A 27,655-nucleotide genomic window follows, 5' to 3' on the forward strand; every position below is an offset into this window, starting at 1 on the left:
GTGGTCAGTGTGCTCAACAACTGGCTGCACCTCGTACAATGCCCTCTCCGTGGCCTGATCCGGCGCAGCCATGGGAACGGGGGCACGCTGACTTTGCCGGCCCCTTCCTCGGTACTTATTGGCTACTGTTGATTGACGCCTTCTCGAAGTTTCCGTTTGTTGTTCAAAGTCCGTCACCCACCACTGCGGGGACGACGCTGGCTTTGTCCAAAATCTTTGCGCTAGAAGGTCTTCCATCCACGATCGTCACGGACAATGGCCCTCAGTTCTCTTCGCAGGCCTTCCGTGATTTTTGTACTGGACAAGGGATTCATCATGTTACAGCACCGCCCTTCCATCCGCAATCGAATGGGGAGGTCGAGCGCCTTGTCCACACTTTCAAAAGCCAGATGAAAAAATTCCTTAGTGATTTTTCCACAGACGACGCTCTGCTGCAATTTCTGAGTTCTTATCGCTTCACGCCTCTGGGTGATCGCAGCAGCCCTGCTGAACTCTTGCATGGCCACCAACCGCGCACTCTACTGCACCTGCTTCACTCTGTCAGGCCTTGTGCTGTGTCCCCTAGTGCGGGAAAATACTCGGTGGGCACCGACGTGTGGGCACGAGGGTATGGATCTCGCCCTAAATGGATTCCAGGGGTGGTCAAGGCTCTTCGCGGCCGCCGGCTTTGTGAAATACGTACGGACGACAGCATGGTTGTTCACCACTACGTGGTGGCCACGCCGGTGCCACCGCCCCCTCCTTCGCTTCCACCAGCCCGAGAAGCCAGTCCTGTCGCTGCTGCTGATCTACCGTACGTGTTGATGCAGCCGACGTCACTACTGCTTCCGAGTACGCCAGAACCGGCCCCAGTCGCGACGCCACCTTCTCTGGGACCCATCTCACTGGAGCACACCCCCAGGTCCACAACACCTATGGATGCTGCTCCGGAGTTTTCACCCATCATCTTGTCCAGGAGGCACGTTCCACGCACGAGCTTCCGTCCTGGACATTTTCGACCATACTCTCGTGTCTCTCCGCGGGATCTTCTCGGGGCCTCACAGGAGGCCATGGATGTCTCCGCACTGTCCATGTCTCCAAGGAAGTGAGTGTTTTTTTTTTTTCAAGGGGGGAAAAGTGTTGTGACAGTGCCACGACATTTAACAGTGCCGCCACGACAGTATGCGCAAACGGCGATAGAGGCGCTCCGCAACTCGGCTGAGCGCGGGAGCGCCACCTAGCTATGAACGGCGCCGGCCACGTGTCACGGCACGGCAGTCGAATGAGAGATAGTGAATTGTTATCATGTAACCAGCTGTTGTTTCTAAGTGAGTGTGTTTGAATATCCACGCAATTATTGGTGATTAAAGGTTATAACAGCATGGCTTCCAGCAATGGCTATAGTTCTGCTCTGATTGCTAACATACAACAAAAAATGAAAATGCATAAAATTACACCACTTCTCTATGCTGGTCAACAGTGCTCAATCAGTAGTTATGAAGTCTGGTACAAAATCTCATATAGTGGCAACATTTCAGATAATCTTGCAAAAAAAACTGAAGACTTGCAACTACAGACCAGCATTTTATAATATCAATAGCATATCAAAATTTTTATTCAATAGTAAAGACAAATTGCAATCCTTGACACAGAGTTGTATGTGTGAAATCACATGAAAACAATGTGAAAAATTATATACTGGTCAGTCAAGCTGAGCAGTTAGGTTATCTCAACATGATAGAAGCTGGAGATTAAGAAAGAAAGATTCAACCTTTGATTACCATCTTTTAACATTTAACCATCCATATTATGTAAAATGTGAACTTTTAGATCCTGTTAATAAAAGGAAATAGATGATCCTAATGGAAATCAACAGACATGGCACAAAATGATAGCTTAGTATTTCATGATCGGACTTAGTTTCTTTTCCCCCCCCCCTTGGTAAATTAAGTTTTTGTTACACACACTACATTCAAATTATAAATCCATCTTATTTTTCAACAGTTGTTTAATGCACCTCTATAAAAAAGCTTTGTTCTCCACCCCTTTTTTTGGTAAATGTAAGTATTTCTATGTGACAAAAAAATGTGAAGTTTTCCTATGTAATGTATTCCATTTTTGTATCTTCTGTACAAATAAAATCTCTGTAAGTCTCACATTATGTTTATCTGGGTTTGCAACATTCAGTTGTCACCTGGACGTGACCTAAGAAGCTGAAAGCCAGTTCATGACTAAATAAGGGTAATTTTGCAGAAACTAGGAAGTGTTTTCCTTTTAAACATTTTTCAGGAATGGTGGATTCTTTCAGATTCAGCTCTCTTCCATTGCTAGCATGGATTTACACAGCTCCCTCCTCTGAATTTTTCCTTTACACGTCTTTCAATGCTCAGTTTCCCCAGTGCATTCTCACTACTGAACTGAAGTGCTAATCTACATGAGCTTGTGACATGTTATTTGTTTGTTTAAATTCAATGACAAAAAATAAATACAATAAGACAAAATAAATTATATAGCAGACAACTCTTTCTAGCAAAACATATGGAAAAAGTTGCTACCAGCATGTGGTGCATTCGAAGACAGTGTGATCGGATTAATCCTCACTAAACTGAGGGTTAGCATTATCGTCTGCCCTTCAATTCTTCTCTGGTGCACGATTCCAATACTTGCTAGCATCTAATTAACTTTCATCAACAAACTCAAACCTCTTTTTCGTGAACCATCATTCACCTCAACAACTCACTTCCATGCATCATGACCTTCATTACAGACTGACAACAATACTTCTCTTACAAAGTTATGTTCCTCATTCATTTCTTACTCCACCACATCTAAATACTTCAACAACAAAATAACAACTCATAACAACATGCCGCTCCCTTGGTCTGGATGGGTTATTACTGTGAAATCTCATCTGTATTTTCGTTTCTCATTCCTGACTTTAATCGCATGTAATCTAATGCTACCATCATATTGCAGTTTTACCACATTTGAAAACAGACTATAGAATTCCAGAATGAAATTTCCACCATGTAGCGGAGTGTGTGCTGATATGAAACTTCCTGGCAAATTAAAACTATGTGACGGGCAGAGACTCGAACTTTCACAGGCAAGTGCTCTACCATCTGAGCTACTCAATCTCGACGCATAATCAGTTCTCACAGCTTTAATTCTGACAGTACCTCGTCTCCAGCTTCCAAACTTCACAGAAACTCTCCTGCAGGCTTTGCAGAACTAGCACTCCTGGAAGAAAGGACATGGCTTCTCCACAGCATGGGGGATGTTTACAGAATGAAATTTCCACTCTGCACCAGAGGGTGCCCTGATATGAAGAAGCTGGGAGGACGGGTAGTGAGTCGTGCTTGGGTAGCTCAGGTGGTAGAGCACTTGCCCATGAAAGGCAAAGGTCCCAAATTCGAGTCTCAGTCTGGCATACAGTTTTAATCTGCCAGGAAGTTTCATACCGGCGCACACTCCATTGCACAGTGGAAATTTCATTCTGGAAACATTTCCCAGCTTGGGGCTAAGCCATGTCTCCGCAATATCTTTTCTTCCAGGAGTGCTAGTTCTGCAAGGTCTGCAGAAGAGCTTCTCTGAAGTGTGGAAGGTAGGAGACAAGGTACTGTCGGAATTAAAGCTGTGATGATGGGTCGTGAGTTGTGCTTGTGTAGCTCAGATGGTAGAGCACTTGCCCGCGAAAGGTGAAGGTCCCGAGTAAGTCTTGGTCCGGCATACAGGTTTGATCTGCCAGGAACATTTAGACTGTAGGTTTGGTATCTTTCTAAACTGTCACTGCCTTTTCTTAGCAAGCACTGACACTGCCAATCATAATACATAATTCAATTCATACGTATTGGCTACTAACCTGTCTGAATAAACAGCTGTTCTTAAAGTTATTTCCATCTTCTTACTTAAATTGATTCTCCATTTCAAATCTTATACACATATTTTCATCTTATTACTATTTACCAGCCATTTTGCCACACTTTTAAATAGTTTCAGTTAGTAAAAACTTAACTCAAACCCTCTGACATCGAAAATGTATCTAATTCCACTTTCCATCTGATCGCTAACCAATTTCGTTAGCCAGTGGTCAGGATTGGAGTCAGTTCATTGCCTTATTGTTGGCCTCTATATCTCTCTTTGCACTTGGTGTCACACCACTCCTTTTTTTATCAAACATTTCTTGTCCTCTGACATGTGCCAAATTAAATTTTATGCTGTACTTTCTGGGGTGGATACATTCTTACCTTTTACGTCTTTCCCATTATCTCATGTTTCTCACTTCCTCTGTGCCTTTCAATTATCTACAATTTGTGAGGAATGAATTCTCCGAAACTGTGACAACTAATGCATTCTGTAATTGTGTAGAAACATGCAACAATGTGATGCCACATAATCCCAGATAAGGCATCTCAGTACTATCAATTACTTGGTAAGCCTGGAATGTTGCATACTCTAACAGGACTGCTGCTACCTCTGTCTATAACTTTGCTTCGCTGTACAACTGCTGGTAACATCAACATGATTAGAGACCAGTACTATCAGTGATTACTTCACAGATGTTGCAAAGTACTTGTTCTCCTGAGTCTGCCATCCCTGCCATCTGCTCAATTTCTAATTGCTGCTCATCCTTCAGATTGGTCATTTTATGTGAGGAGTTGCAGCACACATCGTTTATTGTATTTTCTGTCACAGTACTTCCTTCCACAAATTTTTAATAGACTCTTCCTGGGTCTGTGTGAAATCATTAGATGAAGCTTTTTGCATCTCTAAAAGTTTCTTATTCTTGTGCTCTATAAGTTGTGCCTCTCTATGATCTGCATCATACTTTAACATAGCATACAACTTCATTAACATTTCATGTCCGATCAGAGTTCTGGATTGACTTGCATCATTGTGATTTACCTCTCTAATTTTGGTTACTTTGTCTCAGTCTTAGTCAGATCTCCTTCTGAACTTCTCACAGTACAATGAATTATAACCACTGCTTCATCTCAACTGATGTTCATTTATTACAGACATCACAAACATCACCCAAGTTCATTCATTACTCTCAATATTGTCACTGTCGGGCCACACAACATACTTATCCCATTTTTCCCACACCAGACAACAACAAGATCAACACAATGATGATATCTATGCCGAGATGACACAGACTATCAGGCACACAAAACCACAGCTCAAAAAATACATCAAATGAGAAGCACCACAACAACATACATCATACGCTCATGTATTCAGTCTGTACGTTCACTGCTAACTACTTGCCAGCCATTCCACTAATTTGTGTTAATATTAAACAAAATTGTCATGAATTCAGAAAAACAATGTATCAAAGCCACAAGGTACGGGTACTTAAAGACAGAATAATCGGCAATGGGCAATTAATGACAAAACATACCCTACACTGGGCACCATTTGATGTAGTGATCAATTTCTATATTTATTTACTTATTTATTGCATTTGAGTATTATCATATATTAAACTGCACTTGAGTGTAGCATTTGCATATTAAATAAAAGCAATCACAATATCTTAAATTGCAAATCAGTGCAGCATTTACAACCCATGTAACAGGAATAGGAGTATCAACCCACCAACTGCGTGAATGGAAATTAGCCACAAACATTTATTTGTTTTTGCTATCAGCCAGGACTCTACAAATACAGTTTACAAATGACTATTATGAGTGAAATTTGCCCATTATCAATAACACGATTACACGGAGCCATACTAGGGTTTTAGATCATGGTTGCTATGAGACAAATGAAACTGGCAGACAGACTTTGTCAAGAGAGCTGTATTGCAATTACTGGGTGATGGTCAGGCTATTGTAGGCAAAGCTGACTGTTCTCTGGGGGTGGATTTCATTATCTCCCAGCAGCTGCTGCGTAGTCGGTGCAGCAGAACGCATGTCTCTCGGCAATGGCCAGAGCTGGATTTCCTGCACTGGCAATGCACTAGAAGACACTCTGCAGCCAAGTGTCCTCTCTTGACTCTTGCCAGGAAGTGTCCCTTTTGTGTCTCGACAACAAGAGTCCTCTCCAGCTTCGGCAACAATTGTCCTTCCACAGCATGCTCTTTGCATTTTCCAGATCTATCTTTGTGGGCATGACAGCACGGCTGATTGGCTAGCTTGTGTTCTTCTTCTGGCCAATCAAATTATTGTTCACCATACTTGTTCAATATTTTGTACCATCCATTATTCTCATGCTATAAGAGGAAGAACACAAACAGACTTTATTGTAGCTGAAATGTCTGGGCACACTGCATGTTGCCAGTTAAGAACAGATGTCCTGTAATTCATCTGTCATCTCCTCTCCCCCTCCCCTTTCCACCTTCAAACACCCCATTTCACTCCATTTTAACAATGTGTTTGTACTGCTATTGCTCCCACAATTCTCTCAGCAGGAGGCTACACCTGTTAAAAAGACTTCCCTTGCCCTGGCAAAATATATGCTGTCTATTAAACACTGACATCCTGTATCCTGTGAATCCACCCAATTGTCATCTCCACTGCTGTATATGATAACGTCTCCATTTCTCCAGTTCGACAATGTGAGTCTGCACTCCTTCAACACTTCTCAACAGCAGGGACACTGCTGCCTGAGTGTCAAGGATTTTTACACTCCTGGCATACAGTGGGGGATGTGTGGCAGTCACAGTGGAGGTCACTCACTCATGGGCACATTTCTTTCACATGTGGTGGCAGCAGCCCTTCCTCAGAGTGCTGTCAGGTGCTTTTCTTCACAAGGCTACTATGCCTTGACGATGTAGCATCTTGGGGTGAGTACGTTACAGAACCATCTCGGCATAAATCTTAATTAATTTAGGGAAACTAGGAAAACTTAAATCTGGATGGCTGAGTGAAGATTTGAATCCTTTTCTCTCAAATGCAAGTCCAGTACCTCAACAACTGTACACCCACAATCTTAGTCTTCGCTAAAAGAGGCATTTATAATATCTTTGGACTTTAATATTTAATGTATTTAAAATGTTTTATCAACCCAGTGGTGTACAGAATATATATAAAAAAATATTTTAAAGATATTGCTATTTATAAGCACAGCTGGGACACGATTATGATAACATAGATCTTAACTTACCGTAAGACCCTTCTTGCAACATGTTGCAAAAAAGTTTTACAGCATTTCTCATCTCAGTTTTTGTAAGATTATGGAATGCCAGAACTCTGAATCCCATTTTTGAAAGTATTGAAGATAAAGTCTCAACATCATTACAAGGCATTATCAGATCTGTAAGTCTTGAATTTTCTGTAGCTGTAGGCAGTGAGGCATTGACTCTCTCATATGAATTGTTTCCAATAAGTAGAGCAACTTTCGCTGGAACTGGTTCTATCAACAAACAGAACAAATAAGTAATTGATAAAGAAAATAAACATGAAATTAAAATGAAACATGCAACACCTACACATGTACCATATTCAGATACTCTCCAACTATTACTCTGTCAGCACAATATGTATAATTTTATACAACCAAAATTTATTATTATTTAGTTCTGACTCTATATATAGAATAAACAATCTGATCTCATGTTATGGAAGGAGATAATGAAATTATCTTTTAAAAAGCACAACAATACAAACTTTGTGAGTTGTTTATTTCGTGCTGAGACCTACTAAGCCGCTCACGTTGATTTCTGTGAGAATTTTAAATATAAAGCAGCTGCTTTTCTGCTCACTTTATCAAATACTTCACACTAAATGTGTATGTAACTTTACACAGAACATGATTTGTATCTTGTTTAATATGAACAATTACCATTAACTGAATTCTACATCCCACAATCTAAATATTCTCATAAATTTTATTGGTGGCCAATAAGGCGCTCTTTTAGTTACGTTGTGAATATTTTGGGGTTACAGTTTCCTGCCTGATACTTGCCAGCAACCAGTTAAAGACTCATTCATCAGAATTTAAAAATTAAATTCTAAAACTTTTCTATCCTTTTCTGCTTACGTAGAACACAGTTTATGATTGTTGTCACTGGTGGTAACAAAGACCGACGGAACCTGAGTTTGATAACAGCAGAGTGCACAAAGTGAATGACTATCCAAAAGTAGGTCAAGAGTGTAACACAGTTGTCATACTTATTTCATTATAAGTACAGTCAGTGACCACAAATGTTCGTCAATTAGGTTATTAATTTTGGCCAATGATGACCATCTTCTGAAGGTGGTCATCACCAACCAAACTTAATAACCTAATTGATAAAAATTTGTGGCCCATGATTCATTTCATAATAAAATAAAGTACATAATTTCTGGATCACTGGAGGACATTACTGCAACTATATCGCAACTTGAAAGTAATTTTAAGCATTTATAACAGCACAAAGAGCAATCAAAATTACAAATGTAGTAAATGCAAACTCAAAATTCTACTGTTCAATGGTGCATAACCAAGACTAATAAGAGACCGGTTAGCTTACTTGAGTCAGTAGACAGTAACATGCGACCTGTTGTGACTGTGTCAGCCTTCATAAGGAATCAAGCTGTGGCCTGAGTATCTCTGACATGTTCTGCTGATCAGTACTCAGGCTGGGTAGGGAATTGGAATCACTGTCAGTATAAACTCTTATGCCCTTTAACTGGCATGTAGGATCTTAAATGGTCCATCCTGTGCTGACTTCGCCATGGACGGGGGAGACAGAAATTGCCAAAGGCTCCTGTGGTAGTTGCTGTATGTTATCGGCTGGGCTGGATGACAGTGCTGTCTACGGGAATCCTGGCTGATCAATAGATTCAGGATCGCACCTTGGGCCTTGGAGGCTGCCCGTGGTGGGGATTGGATGAATGGTTGGGCCTCCACAGGTAACTCATTCTGAAAATGCTCAAATGGTAAGGGATCCAACGGTAGTGGCAGTGGGAGCCAAAAGAGGTCCACAGGAAGAAATGCTTCTACCTCTACCAGCTGCCATTGCTGGTCATCGTTGACTCACTGTTGACACCTAACACAGGGTGTAGGTAATAGTGGTCACAGCCAGGCTGGTGGGGAGGCTTGTCGCTGGCACGGTTGCGAAGGGCGTGCCCAGTCAGCAGCTGAGGGGAATGGGGGGACAGTAAGTCACAATGTGGATGGAGCTGATTCCAATGCCGGACCTACTGTTTTTGGCTGGCCAAAAACTCAAACAATTGTCTCCCTTATTGCTGATAATGCCACTTCGGGACCCCAGATTTTCAGCCAAAAGATAAGCCAGACGTGCGAGCCCATACAGTGGTAAGCCTGTATGCGTGAGTGGTGGTCCCACTGAGTCAAGCTCAGTAAATGAAAAAGCATGAGAGGTTTGCACCCATGTAAAATTTTGATGAGGCTACATCCATTTACTGGGGAGGACCAACAGTGGCAAAGGAGCTGGTGAATGTTTCCCCAGTTGGCTGCCATCATTATTTTATGTATCTGCATTTTGAAGATCCTGACTATCTGTTTGGCTTCCAAGTTGGCTGCAGGATGGAAAGTGTCGGTGGTCAGGCGCTCAATGCCATTGTGCTGACAGAAATGTGAAAGGAAAATGCTATGGGCTGAGTGCTGTTGTAACAAACAAGAGCGAAAGGTGCCCCCTGTTGCCAATATGAGGGACATGCATGCGTAATAGCTGCTGCATTAGTGGTAGCCATCACTGCCACATATGGAAAGTTAGAGACATCAACAACTAGCAACCTCACTGCTCCCCAGAATCATCTAGTGAATTCAACATTCACTCTTTGACAGGGATGGTCATGGCATGGCCAGGGGTTGAAATGCTGTGTTAGGGTGGATTAGTTGTGGGCACAGGTCTGGCAGTTCTGGATGGTGTGTTCAGTGGTGTCATCTACACAAGGCCAATATGCATGACACTACTTTATTGCCTTCATTCTGTGCATTCCCCAAGGTGCAGTGTGGAGGAGCTTCAATATGCGTGGGTGGAGTGTGGGAGGATCTACCACCCAGCAGTCAGAATTGTCTATAGCCAACAATATGACTTTATCGGAGCCATATGGAAAAATAGGTGCATCAAGACCGATCTGTATCCGTAGGCTGGTACTCCAGCCAACCTCACCATACAACAGAAAAAAACACTATGGAGGACTGGATCACATCTTTTTTCCATGGCTACTTCACATGCTGCATTGGGAAATTTGTTGAGTGAGTCACTGATTTGTGTGTAAGACAAAACACAGCACTTTGTGCCTATCAAACTCTGCACCTGGGCCACACTGCAAGTGGGAAAGTGTGTCTGTGTTGGAGTGCTATGTGGTGGATCAATAATAGATCTCATAATTATAATTACTCAGGAACATTGCACACTGTTGCAGCCACTACGTGGTCTTACCGGGAAGCTCTTAACAGGGGCCAGATAGCAAAATGAGAGGCTCATGATTGGTGAAACTCAGTACCATACAGATGGATGTGAAACTTCTTGACACTGTATCCCTCTCTTTCTAAATGTGTGAAAAATTCCTTTATGAGGCATTTAATGTTTTAGAAGGAAATGTAATAGGCTGTTCTGTGCCACTGGCATATTTGTGGGACAGAACTGCACCAAAACCACAACCAAATGCATCAGTGGCAAGAGCCAAGCGTTTGCACAGATGGAATGTTGCTAAGCAAGGGGCAGACAAAGAATTTTTTAAATTGCAAGAAAGCTTTATGGCTCACCTCTGACCACAGAAGTTTAACACCTTTTTCTGCAAGTTATTAAGTGAGTGGGAAATCTGGGCCACATTAGGAATAAACTTTACTATCTAGAGGAACAACTGGAGTTCTCAGTTTCTTAGGAACTGGTAAATTTGTGACTGCGACCACATGATCCTGTGAGGAAGTTAGCTCTTCTTTACTTAACATATGTCCCAAGTACTTGACACTCACCTCAAAGGAACTACATTTATTGAGGCAACTACACACACCATGAGCTTGCACCAGCTCAGACAAAAGCTATAGGCTGTGCAGGCACTACACCCTGCCATGAGACTGACTGGCCATTCTATGTCACCACTCTGAGGTAAGGGTACTATAGCTGTGACGAGCCAATGCCCTGGTACATGTCCTCATTAATCAGAGACATAACCACGCCTGTGTCCAAGTGGAAATCCACTGTTGCTCCACTAATGCCCAGTTCCAACATGAGCCTCTGCATCCTCTCTGCTGCTGCTATGGGCAATGGCAAGATAGCATGCAGTGTGCTGATGGCTGATGTTGTTGTTGGCTGAGGCCGACACTCAGCAGATGCCCTGGTTTGTGGCATGCGAAAAAGGTGATGTCACAGAAAGAGCAGTGATGCTGTTGCTCCCAGGGGCTGTAATTGGGACACAATTTGATGGATTGAACTTTTCAGTGACCCTTTAACATGATAGGGAGGAAACTGTGCGTTTCTACTGATGAAGAGGGTGGAGGATTGCTAACTACTGAATCCCATGTTGCTGGTCTACTGGGAAAATGGGTACTAAGTAAATCACGTAATGACACTGTCTAGAAGTCATCAGTCGATTGTAGAGCACAACAGCAAATACTAACAACACTGACATCAGAAGAATCATGAAACACAGGTTGTGTTGACACATTTACTTCATGAGTGTTTTAGCACATCGCTCTAAAGCTTTCACACAACTCATCTATAAACAGCTTAATAAAGCTTAATAATTTGGCGTATGGTGCAGTACACTGTTTACAGAAAAATCACGCTTGCATGCTACACCTTGCAAGACGACAGCCCATGCCGTATATACCTGCTTATGTTGCTTAGCACACTGGTTAAATTTGAGCCTAATTACAACTATGTGGTGGTGACCATAATAGCCCATCAGCAAACCACAGACACCCTAAAAGCTTACACCACTGAGGTCTGAGAGTGAGCATAGTTTTTGCATCACTTTGTACAGTTTATTAGTAGAAGGCACTAAGAGTGCACTCTGACATTCTGGGTCTAGGACTTGACCTGCCTTGCAATGAAGAACAAAACTATATAAATACATCTCCCAAAACTCATCTGCCTTGTTATAGCAAGTGAATGGCGGAGAGGGAGTTGAGGGAACTTCAGGTGTTGGATGTTGCTGGTTTTGTAGCGGTCATAACAGCAATTTCTGCCTCACTCAAGACAGTGGCATGATGAGAAAGTACTCGTCAATACTTTTCTATCCTACTCTACATAGGTAAAACACAGTTTATGATCACTTGCACTGGCAGTAACACCAAGTCCAGCACAACAAGGAAGTGGTTCCTGAGGTTGATGATGGCAGAGTGCACAGAGTGAATGGCTAACCAAAAACAAGTCAAGACTGTAACCAAGTCGTCTTAAGTGTATACAACAGTCCAGGGACCAGTCCAAGCCACAAACGTAGGACAGGCAAGGTCGTAAACCTACTGTTCAATGGTGGATAACTAAAGGCTTCAAAGATTAGTGGCAGACTGGCTAGCAAGAGCTGGGCTGCAGTATTTACTGGCATGCTCATGTCAGAGCCTGGCTGCATGTTACACGCTTGCAGCTACAGCTACAGCAACACTCACATGGGAGCAAGCTGCGGACAGAGTATGTAGCCTAGATATCTCTGATGTGTTCAGTGTATTGATATGCTGGTTGGGCATGGAGACTGAATAACTGTTCGATACTAAAAAAACACCTGAACAGGAATGCATAGTCTATATCAAGGATGACCAAGATTTTGGCATAAAGGCCACAGCTCTCTATCCTGGCTTTACACTATCACCGTTGTCACATCACGCTGCCTGAGCTGGGGGAGGAGGAAGAGTGGAAACTGCAAATGAGTCACATTTAAATCTCAATGCAGTCACACTGCATATGACTTGGTTTTATGTTTCATATTTCTCAACAACATACGTCACAAACAAAACAAATTTTGGTATCGTTTAACTATTTTTGGTATGTTACAGATGTGATTTACTTTTTATCTGGCACGAACTAGCAACATACGGACAGAAGCAGACGATTTCACAGATGTTCGCACTCAGAATGTCATGTATTTGTAACCTACTTAGTTTCATACTTTTGTGACTCCACAGCTCATTATAAGCTGTGGCCTCTTTAATAATTTTCCACCAGTTATCTCAGTCCATTGCTAGGGCTCTCCAATTTCTATAAACCATTTTCCAGTGATCCTCACTGTCTCCATCCTCCCGTCTGATCCTTGGCTGACCACACCCTCTCTGTTCTCCTGGATTTCCTTGTAATAGCTTTTTGGATACTTCCACATTACTCATCCATGCTACATGCTCAGTCCATCTCAGTCTGGATGATTTCACTATCCGTCTGATAGGTGGGTCTTCATGAATTATGTACACCTCTGTGTCTTTTTCTTCGTACTCCTTTTTAACAAATTGGGCCAAAGATTCTTCCAAGAATTTTTATTTTGAATGCTGGGGTACCAGTTTTGCAAGGCATATGTGAGCAATCATCTAATAAGAGTTTTGGAGATGAGTAGGTTGGTGTTGCAGATCTAGAGCTTTGGTGATAAAGTTACAGCAAAATATGCTCTACTGGCTGCTATTTGTCTCTGTTTGATTTCTTAAGACATGTTGTTTGAGTAGGTGATTGTAAAACTCAGATACCTGAACTGCTCAACTCCCTCAAAAGTATAGTTTTCCATCCCACTGTCATTGAGGCTGGTATGTTTTCCTTGACTGCCTTTCTGGCAGCCACGTATTTTGCTTGCTGCTGGCTGATGTTTAATACAATGTGCCTGCTAACCTGTTCAAGGAAGACAAATGTTTCTCCCATTGGTTTTCAGGTTCTTGCCACTATATGTCATCCATATAAATATATATCTGTGCTGATTTATGGAAGATTGTACCCAGCTCAAAATTTTTACACCTTTCATCACCTTCTCCAGGGCAGCATTAAAAAGAAGACAGGTCAGTGTATTTCCTAGCAGTACCCTGTTTTTTTATGTATAGTGTATCAGACGTCACTCTTCCAGTGCTTGTGCCACTTCATGTCTTGCTCGTTGCCTTTCTCATTAGCCTTACCAATTTTTTTGTGGGATTCCCAATTACACCAAGACTTGATATAACTTATTGCTATCTATACTACTGTATGCTGCTTTGAAGTCTATATAGAGGTGATGTGTACCAAACCCAAATTTAATAATATTCTCTAGAATTTGCCTTAGAATTAGATCTAATCTACAGTTGACCTCTATCTTTGTGAAAACTCTCTTTTGCTAAGGCAAAGGCTGAGATGGCAGAAAATGAGGAAGAACACATTAATGTACTGTATAAAAGAAGAGAAGCACTAATTAATCATCCACTTAGCTTCTACAGCTATTTCAGAATGACTCTGGGAACATCTGAGCCCATTCTCATGGATGTGGAGCACGAACTTTCAATTTGTTTGTCCAACAACTTTTGGAAGACTGTATCTCTATGCAGCTACCTGAAAAGTGAGGGAATTTCAAGAATTCAATATCCACTTGAAGACTATAAGCCACAACACACAATTGAAAATGAAAATCGAGAAGTTTTGTGCAAGTGACATGATATAAAATATGGATATACCTTTTAAGTGTTATAGTAAATGCTTTGAGTTGCTGACATAGTCAAGACATTGCAAATAGTTTATAATAGCACTACACTGTATACGGATTCTGAAGGTATTGCTGTTTAATAAAATTCATTTTCAAAATAATCCTGTTACTGATTCACTTTGTAAAGACTGCCACAATTAAAAACACTTACTGGTTATGTTATTCAATATCTCTTCTGTTACCCAAGGATTTCTATTAGCCCTCACCTTTTTACCTACTTGATCCTCTGCTACCTTCACTATTTTGTCTCTCAAAGCTACCCATTCTTCTTCTACTGTATTTTTTCCCCCATTCTTGTCAAACATTCCCTAATGCTCTCCTTGAAGCTCTCTACAACCTCTGGTTCTTTCAGTTTATCCAGGTCCTATCTCCTCAAATTCCCACCTTTTTGCAGTTTCATCAGTTTTAATCTACAGTTCATGACCAATAGATTGTGGTCAGAGTCCACATCTGCCCCTGGAAAAGTTTTACAGTTTAAAACCTGGTTCCTAAATCTCTGTCTTACCATTATATAATCTACCTGAAACCTGTCAGTATCTCCAGGCTTCTTCCATGTATACAACCTTCTTTTATGATTCTTGAACCAAGTGTTAGCTATGATTAAGTTATGCTCTGTGCAAAATTCTACCAGTCGGTTTCCTCTTTCATTCCTTCCCCCCAATCCATATTCACCTACTACGTTTCCTTCTCTCCCTTTTCCTACTATCGAATTCCAGTCACCCATGACTAGTAAATTTTCGTCTCCCTTCACTATCTGAATAATTTCTTTTATCTCATCATACATTTCATCAATCTCTTCGTCATCTGCAGAGCTAGTTGGCATATAAACTTGTACTGCTGTGGTAGGCATGGGCTTCGTATCTATCTTGGCCACAATAATGCGTTCACTATGCTGGTTGTAGTAGCTTACCCGCATTCCTATTTTCCTATTCATTATTAAACCTACTCCTGCATTACCCCTATTTGATTTTGTATTTATAACCATGTATTCACCTGACCAGAAGTCTTGTTCCTCCTGCCGGCGAACTTCACTAAGTCCCACTATATCTAACTCTAACCTATCCATTTCCCTTTTTAAATTTTCTAACCTACCTACCCGATTAAGGGATCTGACATGCCACGCTCCGATCCGTAGAACACCAGTTTTCTTTTCCCTGATAACAACGTCCTCCTGAGTAGTCCCCACCCGAGGGATCCAGATGGGGGACAATTTTACCTCTGGAATATTTTACGCAAGAGGACGCCATCATCATTTAACCATACAGTAAAGCTGAATGCCCTCGGGAAAAATTACGGCTGTAGTTTCCCCTTGCTTTCAGCCGTTCGCAGTACCAGCACAGCAAGGCTTGGGTAACAGAAGAGATATTGAATTTAATTGATGAAAGGAGAAAATATAAAAATGCAGTAAAAGAAGCAGGCAAAAAGGAATACAAACACCTAAAAAGTGAGATCTACAGGAAGTGCAAAATGGCTAAGCAGGGATGGCTAGAGGACAAATGTAAGGATGTAGAGGCTTACCTCACTAGGGGTAAGATAGATACTGCCTACAGGAAAATTAAAGAGACCTTTGGAGAAAAGAGAACCACTTGCATGAATATCAAGAGCTCAGGGGGAAACCCAGTTCTAAGCAAAGAAGGGAAAGCAGAAAGATGGAAGGAGTATATATAGGGTCTATACAAGGGCAATGTTCTTGAGGACAATATTATAGAAATGGAAGAGAATGTAGATGCAATGGGAGATATGATACTGCGTGAAGAGTTTGACAGAGCACTAAAAGACCTAAGTCGAAACAAGGCCCCTGGAGTAGACAACATTCCATTAGAACTACTGACAGCCTTGGGAGTAGTAAATGAGTATTGCTATTTGGGGAGCAAAATAACTGATGATGGTCAAAGTAGAGAGGATATAAAATGTAGACTGGCAATGGCAAGGAAAGCATTTCTGAAGAAAAGAAATTTGTTAACATCGAGTATAGATTTAAGTGTCAGGAAATCGTTTCTGAAAGTATTTGTATGGAGTGTAGCCATGTATGGAAGTGAAACATGAACGATAAATAGTTTAGACAAGAAGAGAATAGAAGCTTTCGAAATGTGGAGCTACAGAAGAATGCTGAAGATTAGATGGGTAGATCACATAACTAATGAGGAGGTCTTGAACAGAATTGGAGAGAAGAGAAATTTGTGGCACAACTTGACTAGAAGAAGGGATCGGTTGGTAGGGCATATTCTGAGGCATCAAGGGATCACCAATTTAGTATTGGAGGGCAGCGTGGAGGGTAAAAATCGCAGACAAAGACCAAGAGATGAATACAGTAAACAGATTCAGAAGGATGTAGGTTGCAGTAGGTACTGGGAGATGAAGAACCTTGCACAGGATAGAGTAGGATGGAGAGCTGCATCAAACCAGTCTCTGGACTGAAGACCACAACAACAACAACAACAACAACAACAACAACAACTGGTTATGTTCATTTCTGAGGAAAGCTATATTCATGCAGTTCTTTGGCATTCAAGCTGTTGTAGTTTCCACCACTCTGTTCCCATAACAACCTACATTCCTTAACTAAACAAACTTTTCAGAGTCCATTGGATGCAACAGGCAGGTTGTATGTCTCCACTTCTAAAATCACAGCTGGAGGGGATTTAGTCACTGAATGCACATACATCTGCATAACTGCACTACTGATTTGTTTGTGGTTTGAGCACTTCCACTGGTATGGTCGTTTTTAGATCGCTGATGCAATTCTGTGCGGCTACACTTCGAGTACTGTGGGTCATAAGATAATCAATCAGCCGGTGAGGTTAACTTGTACTTAAATGGAATGAATGGTGGTGGTAATGGTCTGTTTGGGTGGTTGAAGTGTAACAGTATTCTCTTTCCCAAGCTGACTATCTTAGCAAAAAAGAGTATTTTATGTTCCAGCTTCAAATGTAGCTAGTAAAAGAAATTTTAGTGCAGCAGGGGACCTAATTTTGGTTAGGTGAAGCAAATTTGATCTAAAGTGAGTGACTGGTAACCTGACAATTTATTGAAAGTATTATGCTACCAGAGAATAATTTGGAGATGATTTCATTTTTGTTAGATTTTTAATTTGTTAAGTGGTAACATTCATGCATTTAAATTTGAATCAATACGACATATGATGTTATAAAAACAGAAATGTAATGTTTCATTCCGAGACTGACCATCATTATAAATATGCACAAATTTTCATTGTTATCATTCCATTACACAGCTGATGGTTGTCCGTATTTGCAACTGCGAATACATTTCATGTATTACATGACAACTGTAGTCACTGCAGTGCCTGTTCTTTCGGACATGCTTACATGTCTGATGAAACATTGCATCGTAATTCGAAATAACACAGGCACTGCAAAATACCATTTATCCGGTGACACCAGGCGAGTGACTTTCAAGTAATATGTCTCCCCCGTATGGAAATATACATAATGGATGTATGAGTACAGGTTGTAGACACATGGTTGACAACATATGGAAGTTTGGGTCTGGCCATGAGTCACGCTCGGACAGCTGCACGGTAGGGCAACTGCTCGCAACAAGTGGGAAATCTGGATTAGAGTTCTCGTCTGGCTCAAATTTTCATCGTTGTCATACCATTATAAAGCTGATGGTTATCCATATTTGCAATGGTGAATACATTTCATGTACATCATTATAAAAGCTGGTTATTACTTAATTTTTCTGCAAAACTTTTGTTTCCAAACTTTCATTGTTGATTCAAGCAAGCTCTTTTCCTATAGATCATAATGATATCACAATTAGACACTACTATGCAAGGATGTACATCTGCAACATAGCTAAATTGCTCTAAGTGCAGCATACCTAAATTGCTCAGAGTACATTTCCATCAGCTGAAGGGAGCATATCAGAAGCAACAACAGTTTATGTACACACAGAGCCAGACCTGGTGGCCTCTGCCGCCCTCTCCCCATGATGCCTGATTCCACCATAGCCTGTCCACTCGAGCATTCCCACTCGAGTATGCCACAACCAAGTGAAGCACGCCCAAAGGAGCAAAATCCTCAACCTGCAAGATCTGAGATTGTGAACAGAATTCCACAAGCCTGTCATTTAACCATAAATACATGAGTGAATTTTTAATGGTATGAGTCAATGGCATAGTCTCCCTTTTGTTAGTATCTTAGGACTGCATTTTATCAATCCTCTTCGACACTAATGTTCACAGAATTTTATTTTGGATTCAACCTAGTGCCCATAATAGTTGAAGAATATTTACAACACACCTGTCGTACGACTAAAACATTCAATTTTCTTGCTGCCATCATACAAAAGTCACAACAGATGAAATATTTTTAATTTTAGTTCAACAACTCCAATTTTTTTAATAAAATATATTTTCTTTGGTGATTATTACATATGGACTTCCTTATTCTTCATATTTTGACATAATTCTTATACCATTAAATGCTGAAAAGATTCTGTGTAATTCCTAAGCTTCTATTTAATTGTATTCACAAGAAATAGTTTAAGAAAACTAAGAAAACTCATATGAGCATTACTTTCCTTCTGTTCCCTATTTTTGGCATACTGCTGTATACTTTATAAGGAGAACTCTGCTTATGGCAAAATATCAGATACCCTTGATAGGGAGGAAATAAAAAATTCATACCTCTTATTCTTGGTAGCAGCTGTCTCCCTATCTCGTATTCAGCATTTGGTTCAGGATATACCTATAAAACAATCAAGATGGACTCATTAAAAGGATCATTTATACATCCAGTTTTGACTACGTTTATGAATGTGCCGGACTTACTGTCACTTTTACTTCCTTTGACCACACCTCAGCTTGAATATTGCTTATATGGCATCTATAGAGCCCTCCATCTTCAAGTGATGCATTTTCCACCTTGCGACAGAAAACATTTATCAGTAAAAATTAAAGCTAACATAAAACATTTTTTAAAATAAGGAGGAAACATTGTCCGAATGGTTTCACATTCTTGAAATGAAACTCTGAACATATTTATCAAATTCTTCACTTTACATCAACATACATTCCAACAAGAGATAAAGACAACAGAAAAGAATTTGTGCAGCTTATTTCTCATCTGCTATCGGTCTGTACAAATCTATTAATGTGCAACAAAGGCAAAAACTCCCTTTCTTACTTCAGTTTAACAAAAAATACCTGATTTGAATTCTAAAGCTCTCAGCAATGTGCTAAGAATATCAAAATATGGCGTGGGAGTTGATTCTACAACCAGAATAATGACAGTTATGAACTAGACAATCCAGCATTCCATAATCATAATTTGTTATTTAAATGTGTTACAGATCACCAAAATATTTTCTCCTGAATTTGAAGATGCATCTCAAGCTCTGAAAGGCTGAGATTGCATTCCATCTCATTCACTGACATCAGCTTTGTATTAGTGTATTGAAATTTTCTCCATTATTAATATATGACTGTAAGCAGAGTGAAGGGTTTCTGTACGGGAATCAAAAGCTTTTCATTTCAACTTTGTTCTCTTTCTGTTTTCATAGTTTACCGTTCTAGTTAGCAACTGTCTTCTCAAAGAACTTAAAAAAAATTAAGGAATAAAGAATCCCTTTTCAAAACTAAACTCTCCCAATTTCTCTTACATCACCCATTTTAGCTTGTCGAGGAATTCATGAAGGGAAGCTATCTAAAGGAAAGATATAGCTAAACAGTTCAATAACTGTCAAATGTTAACACAAATGCTTTACACCGATCAAGTTATTTTCATTTAGTCACTGTATAGTTTGTCTATGAATTTTTAATATAAGCGGTGTCCCACCTAACTCTGTCACCTCATATATTCTTGAGCTGAAACAAAATGTGAAAAATGCAATTTGTCACAGATGCATGAATGTCAGGGGCTTATATAATGGACAGGAATACACAATTCTTATGAATAAACAAATGTAACTTTCAATGCAGAGTTACATTTTTTTTTTTAAATGACACATGTATACTTTTTCTACCAAATGAAAACTATAGGTACAATTAGTGATGGCAGGCTTGGTTTCACTGCTCTACATCTCATACCTTCTGGAATACTTAAGACTTTAAACAATGGAAACAATGCCACAGTTTCCGCCTTAATGCTGTAAGACAGGCTGCCTGTACTGTCCTACAGCCTACTGTAGGCAATCTTTGTTCAGCGCATTACGCAAAAAGTTGTGGCACTATAGCCATTCTTTAAAAGGTGCGCATTTCTAAAGGTATGAGGTTTAGAACAGTGAAACCAAGTCTGTTGTCACCAATAATACCTCTAGTCTTCATTTCAAAAGAAAGAAACATACACGTGCTATTCAAAAAGCCTAATTCTATGCTGAAAGTGTGTGTTCCTGCCCAATGAGTCAGCCCCTGACATAGATGCAACCCAAACCAAGTGCATTTTTCACATTTTGTTTCATTTTGGAAATATATAAGGTAGCAAGTTAGGAGGGACACCCTGTATATTGTCCAGCAGTATGACAACTGCAAAGTGTGAATTTGGATTTTTATCATACAGAGTGACCAAAAAGTCTGTTAACATTTGAAAATGCTCTAATTCATTGAACAATGAAGGTAGAGAGGTAAAACTTGACAACAGGCATTACATGGGGTTTTAGTGCAAGAACCAGCCAACAGAAGCCGCTGGACAGCAACACGTCATTGATGCTGCTTGAGAATAGTGTACAAAACAAACTGTCAGCCAATAATTTTGTGATGCGGAGAGCATTTATGGTGTGGACACCTCAAAAAATGGGGGAAGATGACAATTGGTTGTCTAGCGTGTTGTGGACTGACGAGGTCCCTTTCACACTCTGAGGGTCTTTCATTTCAAACACTAAGAGTCTGTCAACACACACTACTGCAGAATTTAGGCTACCAAAAATCCTAGAACTTGGTGAAAACCCCACTGCATGGCGAGAAAGTCAGGGTGTGGTGTGGATTTACCATATCCATTATGATCGGATCCTGTTTCTTCAAACAAATGCAGGGCGCTCTTTTTCAAACTGTCAACATGATGGGTGCAAAATATACCGATATGTTACAGAATCACGTCATCCCTAGTCTGGCTGATAAATACTTGCTGAAAAGTACACAACTATTATGCAGGATGGCACTCCACCTCATACTCCTATGTGTGTGAAAGATCTCCTGCACATATCATTTGGTGAGGATCACGTGCTGAGCCATCACGTGTTTCATGCTTTGCTTCCCAGGTCTCTAGACCTCAATCCTTGTGCTTATTGGTTCTGGGGTTACATGAAGTCGCACGTCTACCATGGCTGTCCAACCTCATTAGGGATGCTAAAAGGCAAAATTTTATGACAGTTTCTCACCAGACTTACTGATACGCTGTGCAGTCCTGTTCACAACATGGTCCTTCAACTACAGATATTTTTGATGACTGATGGCTGGCATCCTGAGCATTTGTTATAAAGATCACTGTCTTTGCTAAAAATCAACTTTTATACTAATTATTGCTTTTGTATCATATAAAACCATAGATGACCGTCTGTTGGTCATCTTGTGCACTTTTTTTGTTTCAATAAAATACTGTGTCATTTCAAGAACAAGTTAATTTTTGTGTTGAATTTTCCAATGTTAACCGACTTTTGGGTCACCTTGTATATTGCTCTGTAATATGGTAACAATTGTGTTTGTCACACTGTTCTGAGCATGTCAGCATGTAAGTGTAAAATAATGATCATTTATTGCTTTATTCGTAATACTGCAGTATCTGTCTGTAATTCTGTTTAGTAGTAAATGGTATTTGAATATTCATGTAAATGTATGTAATCACAATCTTAACACACTTCACATCAAGAGTGATCTCAGCAATGTATGAATTCATGGAACATACAAAAAATCTTAATGTTGGATTACTATTTTTTCATACATACCAAAGATTTTATGTATATAAAATTATAGTAAACGTAGTTCTATGCTGTGCCCAGTATCTTTACTATACATTGTTTTGTCAATGCTCTTTAGCTCCATGGGAGCACAGTGTATTTAAAGTTCATTTTTCAAACCTTTAATGACACGGTAAAGCATTTTTAATTCCGTTTTGTGGATTACACTGATGTCTGAAAGTTGAACATAATTGGGAAAAAAATAAAACTGCAAGAGCAATGGTGACCATAACAGTAAATAAGCATCAAAATCTCGACACAAACTGGGAATCTGCTTTTCGTATATAGAGGAATTATCCTCTAGTGGCAGACACATGATTCGAAGATAATGACAAGCAATGTCTTAGGCAGTAAGATCTCATTTCTGTTGGCAATTTCATTTTCAGCTCAGTGTGGTCTCTGGGTGAATTTTACAATGAAACACTTCAAAGATGCAATTTAGATCATGTTTTGAAGGGCAGAGTCCTCAGACAAATCACATTTGGTCAGGCCCTCGATAGTACGATAAAATGACAGTGATAAACTGATCAAGTTGATTAGTCTACTGTGTCTTGCTCTTAGCTGTACTTCTCATTTTATTTATCTAAGGGCAAGAGGATTGCCTTCTTGTAACTCCATGTTTTCTTATGGAATGCTCTTCTGAGCTGTCAAGCATGACAGAAGTGGAGATGTAAGGGCAGGTCATGAATCATGCTTGGATGGCTCAATTGGTAGAGATCCTGACTGTGAAAGGCAACAGTCCCACATCCGAATTGCAGTCTGGTACACATTTTTATTTTGCCAGGTAGTTTGAGATAGCCACACATCTTGCAGATACCTTCTTAAGGATGTTGCAACTGCTGCACTCATTTCCTAATACATTTAATTCTTAATAGTTTCTGTTGGTGAGAACAAAAGATCATATTCAGCTGACATTTGATTTCCACAATAAAAATACACTGCACAAAAGAATTAGGGGAACATAACTTCGGGCATCTACCACACTTCATTGAGGAATAAATGAGGATTAGATATGTTACCAAATTATACTTCTATCTTTCACAAATTAAGTACACAACAAAACATCATTACAACCTTGTTCATTAATGTGACAGGAACTGAAGTGTCTGACAGATGTATAAAACAAAGATGTAGAAAACAAACTGGAAACAATCATTCATGATGTCACACTGGGTGCTTTTCATCGGACATTAGGAGCTTCAGTGAGTGTTTTTCACTGGCTGACACATACGTGGCATGCTCCACATATGCCTAGGGGGGTCACCTTGTGGTATCCATTCCCATTCTTCAAGGAGAGCCCTTGACAATCTGTGATGGAACAGGACAAACACGCCCATGTCCGTTGAGCGTGTCCCATACGTGGTTGATGAGATTTAGGTTAGAAATCTCTGCTGGCCATTCCATTGCTTCATTGTCCAAGACATCCCCCTTGACGACCGCCACAGGGGTTATCATGTATAAAAGGAATTCAAGGCCACCACCATACGCAGCAGCCATGACATGGTCCAAAAGGATATCTGGCTGATTTATTTCTTGGTGGTAAAGTGACTATGGGCAATGACAAGATCTGCATGGTTGTCAACACTGAGGCCTCCTCACATCATCATAGGAACTTGGCCGAATCTGTCAATTTACTGGACAACATTTGACAGGTACCACCCACTATGGAATTTCCACATACGAACACAGACATCAACTTATGTAAGAGGAAATCTAGAGTCATCTGTAAATAACAAGTCTCACCAGTGACTGGGAACAACGCAAATAAAGGCGAGCTGTGCTTTGTTGGCATGTCAAGCAGGAGGTTGGGTCATAAGGTCATTCCTCATAATCTGTTCCTTACAGTCTGATCAGACAAAGCAACTCCAGTAGCCTTTCTGAGATTGACTTGCAGTGCTCTGGCGGTAGACATATGATGCTGCATTGCAGAGATGGCCAGGTATCAGTCTTCACGCATGGCTGTAATGCATCAGCAACCTTGTCCAACTCGCCTTGTGTACTGACCTGCCTCCCTGTAGTATGTCCACAACCGAGGGACGACAGTTGGAGATACACTAGGACAATGGTAATCACTTCGTATGAAGGAGTCATCTGATACTGCAAAGTACAACACAGCAGATACATGGTGAATGACTTTAGCTGTCACATACACTGAAAGTGAAGCTCTCAAGCTATATAATAAGACCACAGATACTGCTTGTATCAAAACAGATTTAGCCTCACATACTGCACACCGATACTGATGTCCCCCTAATTCTTCTGAGCAGTGTACAAGACATAACAATAATTTTCATTTACACTTTTCCTTCTTATCAAGGGTTCAGAGTGGAATTACGTACTCTGACGCAGAAGTATTCAACAATTCCCCATCAAACATAAAGCAAGAAACTGGAAATCCCTATCATTTCAAATGAAATTAAAAACATACCTCATCTGCCATTTCTTCTACCAATTATCTGATTATCTAACAGAAGGAAGGAACATCAGGGAACATCAGGATTTAACATCCCATGGACTATGAGCTCAACAGTGAAAGATCACATATGGAGACTAGTGAAGAATGGTAAGGTATTTGAAGAAACTTGCCTCATATTTTCTTTAAGCAATAATGGGAGCCACAAAAATACTACATCTGACAAGAGATATGGAGGTGTGAATCGCTGTCTTCTTGAACTTTAGTACAGTGTGCAATTTAGGAAAACCACGGAAAACTTAAATCTATATGGGGATTTGAACCAACAATCTCCAGAATGTGAATGTTGGTTCCTAACCACTGTACTATTCTTCATGGGCTGATCACATAGATTAAAGGCTTGAAAATAACTGTTAGTTACATGACAAGTAAGTGTTAATTGTAAAGCTACTAAGGTATTGTAAACAGGCCTCTGTTGTTACAGGTGGAGGTAATTATTACCTTTGAAAAATATCTGTGTGAACAAGTAGATAGCAAGATACCATTACATGATAAATGGTAGGTACTAAAACAGATGAATTCTAATTCACTATGCACAATGATTTCCATTGCTCATTTGTCTGGAGCGAAACTGATAACTTCACAAAACAGCCCAGTTTATTGGTTGTGGTTGTAATTGTTGTTGTTGTTGTTGGCGGTGGTGGTGGTGGTGGTGGTGGTGGTGGTGGTGGGACAGTGATGAGGAGTGGCATCATGCTGGATGAGGACGCAAACACTACTTTATTGCTATGCTGGAGAAATGCTATTAAGACAGAGAGATGTTCTCTGTATTGAGGTACTGCAATAACGTAAGTCACCTTTCATAGCTGGAGCCCATCCAAAAATCCACATTTAATTAGTCTGAGGCGCATCAGGTAAAGATATCTAGAGTATCATCTGGCCAAGTCTCCAGATATGCATACAATACCTACTTATGAGATAGAACAGAATGGTGTACACTATGAAGAAATCTACAAGACCTCCTAAAAATTCTGTATAGGAAATGATATCACTGTAAATACAGCCCTTGGGCAACCTCAAAGAAGCCATGCCACTCAGGTAGATAGTGAAGTGCACATGGGGGTTTTTAGGCTAGGATATAGTGTGAGGTTCCCTCATGAACACTCACCAGTCGACATACAGAGAGCGAAATCGGATAGCATACAAAGTAAAGACACTTTGAATATCAGACTTTTAACAGTAAATTGCTGAAGTATTTGTACCAAAGTCCCTGAATTTACCACCCTCCAGAAAAGGCATCATGCCCAAATTATACTCGGAACTGAGTGCTGGATGGAAATTGAAGTGGAAACTACAAAATACTGAACAAGGCATGACATATGTCAAAAATACAGGTTAAATGCCATAGGTATTGGGGAGAAGTGTAAATTGCAAATCGACAAAAATATTATGTTTACTGCATTCAAAGTTACATCTGACTGTGAAGTTATCTGGAAGTGAGTAATTGACCTAGGTGAACTCGAGTTAATCATTGGATGTTTTTACCAACCACCCAATTCCAACATAACAGTTGCGGAATCATTCAAAGGAAGTTTATGCTTAGTAGTGTGGAAGCACTCTGATTATGCAAAGTAGCTGAAGGTGACTAATCTACTGAGTATGCAGTGACCCCAGTTCGCTGGTTGCTCCACACTAACCAGTCGGCAATGTCGCGAATAGCCAACGCCAGAAGACCACTATCTCCAGTGGCCAGTCGGCTTCCAACTACCGCGGCACGAGCATCTGTGTGTGGTTGTCGGAAGCATGCTACCTGTAGTAACTGTGTTAATAGTGTTGTCAATCAGCTTCTATTGTAGACGATCGAGGAAATAAAGTATCAGTGTCTTAAAGTGAAGTATACAGTTAATGAATACCTACAAAATGGTGACCCTGACGAAGGATCATGGAGCAGTTACAACAACAGTTAGGACAGCAACAAGAAGAGATGAAGCACTTGCAGCAACAATTATACCACCAGGAACAACTTGTACAATAGCAGCAGCTACTGTGCAATCAGCAGCACAAACACATGGAAGAGATGGCCGCTCTACAACAGTGACACGAGGAGCAGTTTCGAACACGGCTGGAAGAAAGGGGACTGTCTACCGCGGAACAACAAGAGTGGGCGGAGGCGCGCTGCCAGGAAAGTGCACGGCCGGTCTCCCTGGCACCCCCGCCGCCCCCCTGCCTACGGTGAATGGCAGTTCTATCTGCACCTCGGGCAGGACCATCCCATTACCTGCCTGCAGCCCCAAGGTCGTCGAGTCCTTCTACCCGCCGCCACCCCCCGGGACAGTACCAGCTGCTCAAGTGAACCGCATGGCTCTCAAAGCACCAGTCCTCTGGACAGAGTGTCTGTCACTTTGGTTCACGCACATCGAAAGCCATTTCGTCACTGATGGGATAACGCAAGACACCACAAAATATGCACATGTGGTGGCACTACTGGACAGCCACTCCGCCGGTGATATGATCACCAACCCACCGGTTTCTGGGAAGTACGAAATTCTGAAATGCGAGCTCATTCGGCGTCTCTCCCTCTCTAACACGCAGCGCTTAAAACACTTGTTGCATAGGGAGGAAACCGGCGATAGGAAGCCGTCACAGTTTCTGCGACATCTCCGCACCTTGGCTGGAACAGATGTCCCGGACCCTCTGCTACGATTCATATAGATGTCACGCTCGCCGAAAATGCATTGCACTCTGCTCGCAGTGACACAAGAGGAGAACTTGCGCAAGCTGGCAGAGATCGCGGACACGGTAA

The 27,655-nt window shown here is 40.8% G+C and overlaps 1 protein-coding gene across 2 annotated transcripts in view; it reads right to left on the reverse strand.

Moving 5' to 3' along the window:
- The window catches only part of LOC126482398 (mucosa-associated lymphoid tissue lymphoma translocation protein 1 homolog), a 130,744-nt gene that overhangs the window by 55,483 nt on the left and 47,606 nt on the right, over nt 1-27,655 (reverse strand). For both annotated transcript variants that reach the window (XM_050106511.1, XM_050106513.1), the window contains exons 5-7: nt 19,321-19,413; nt 19,177-19,237; nt 7,090-7,338 (exon numbers count right to left, since the gene is read on the reverse strand). In XM_050106511.1, the coding sequence (XP_049962468.1) occupies nt 7,090-7,338; nt 19,177-19,237; nt 19,321-19,413 (403 nt within the window). The remainder of the gene's footprint in view (nt 1-7,089; nt 7,339-19,176; nt 19,238-19,320; nt 19,414-27,655) is intronic.

The sequence above is a fragment of the Schistocerca serialis genome, chromosome 5 (assembly GCF_023864345.2).
Source record: "Schistocerca serialis cubense isolate TAMUIC-IGC-003099 chromosome 5, iqSchSeri2.2, whole genome shotgun sequence".
Lineage (NCBI taxonomy): Eukaryota > Metazoa > Arthropoda > Insecta > Orthoptera > Acrididae > Schistocerca > Schistocerca serialis.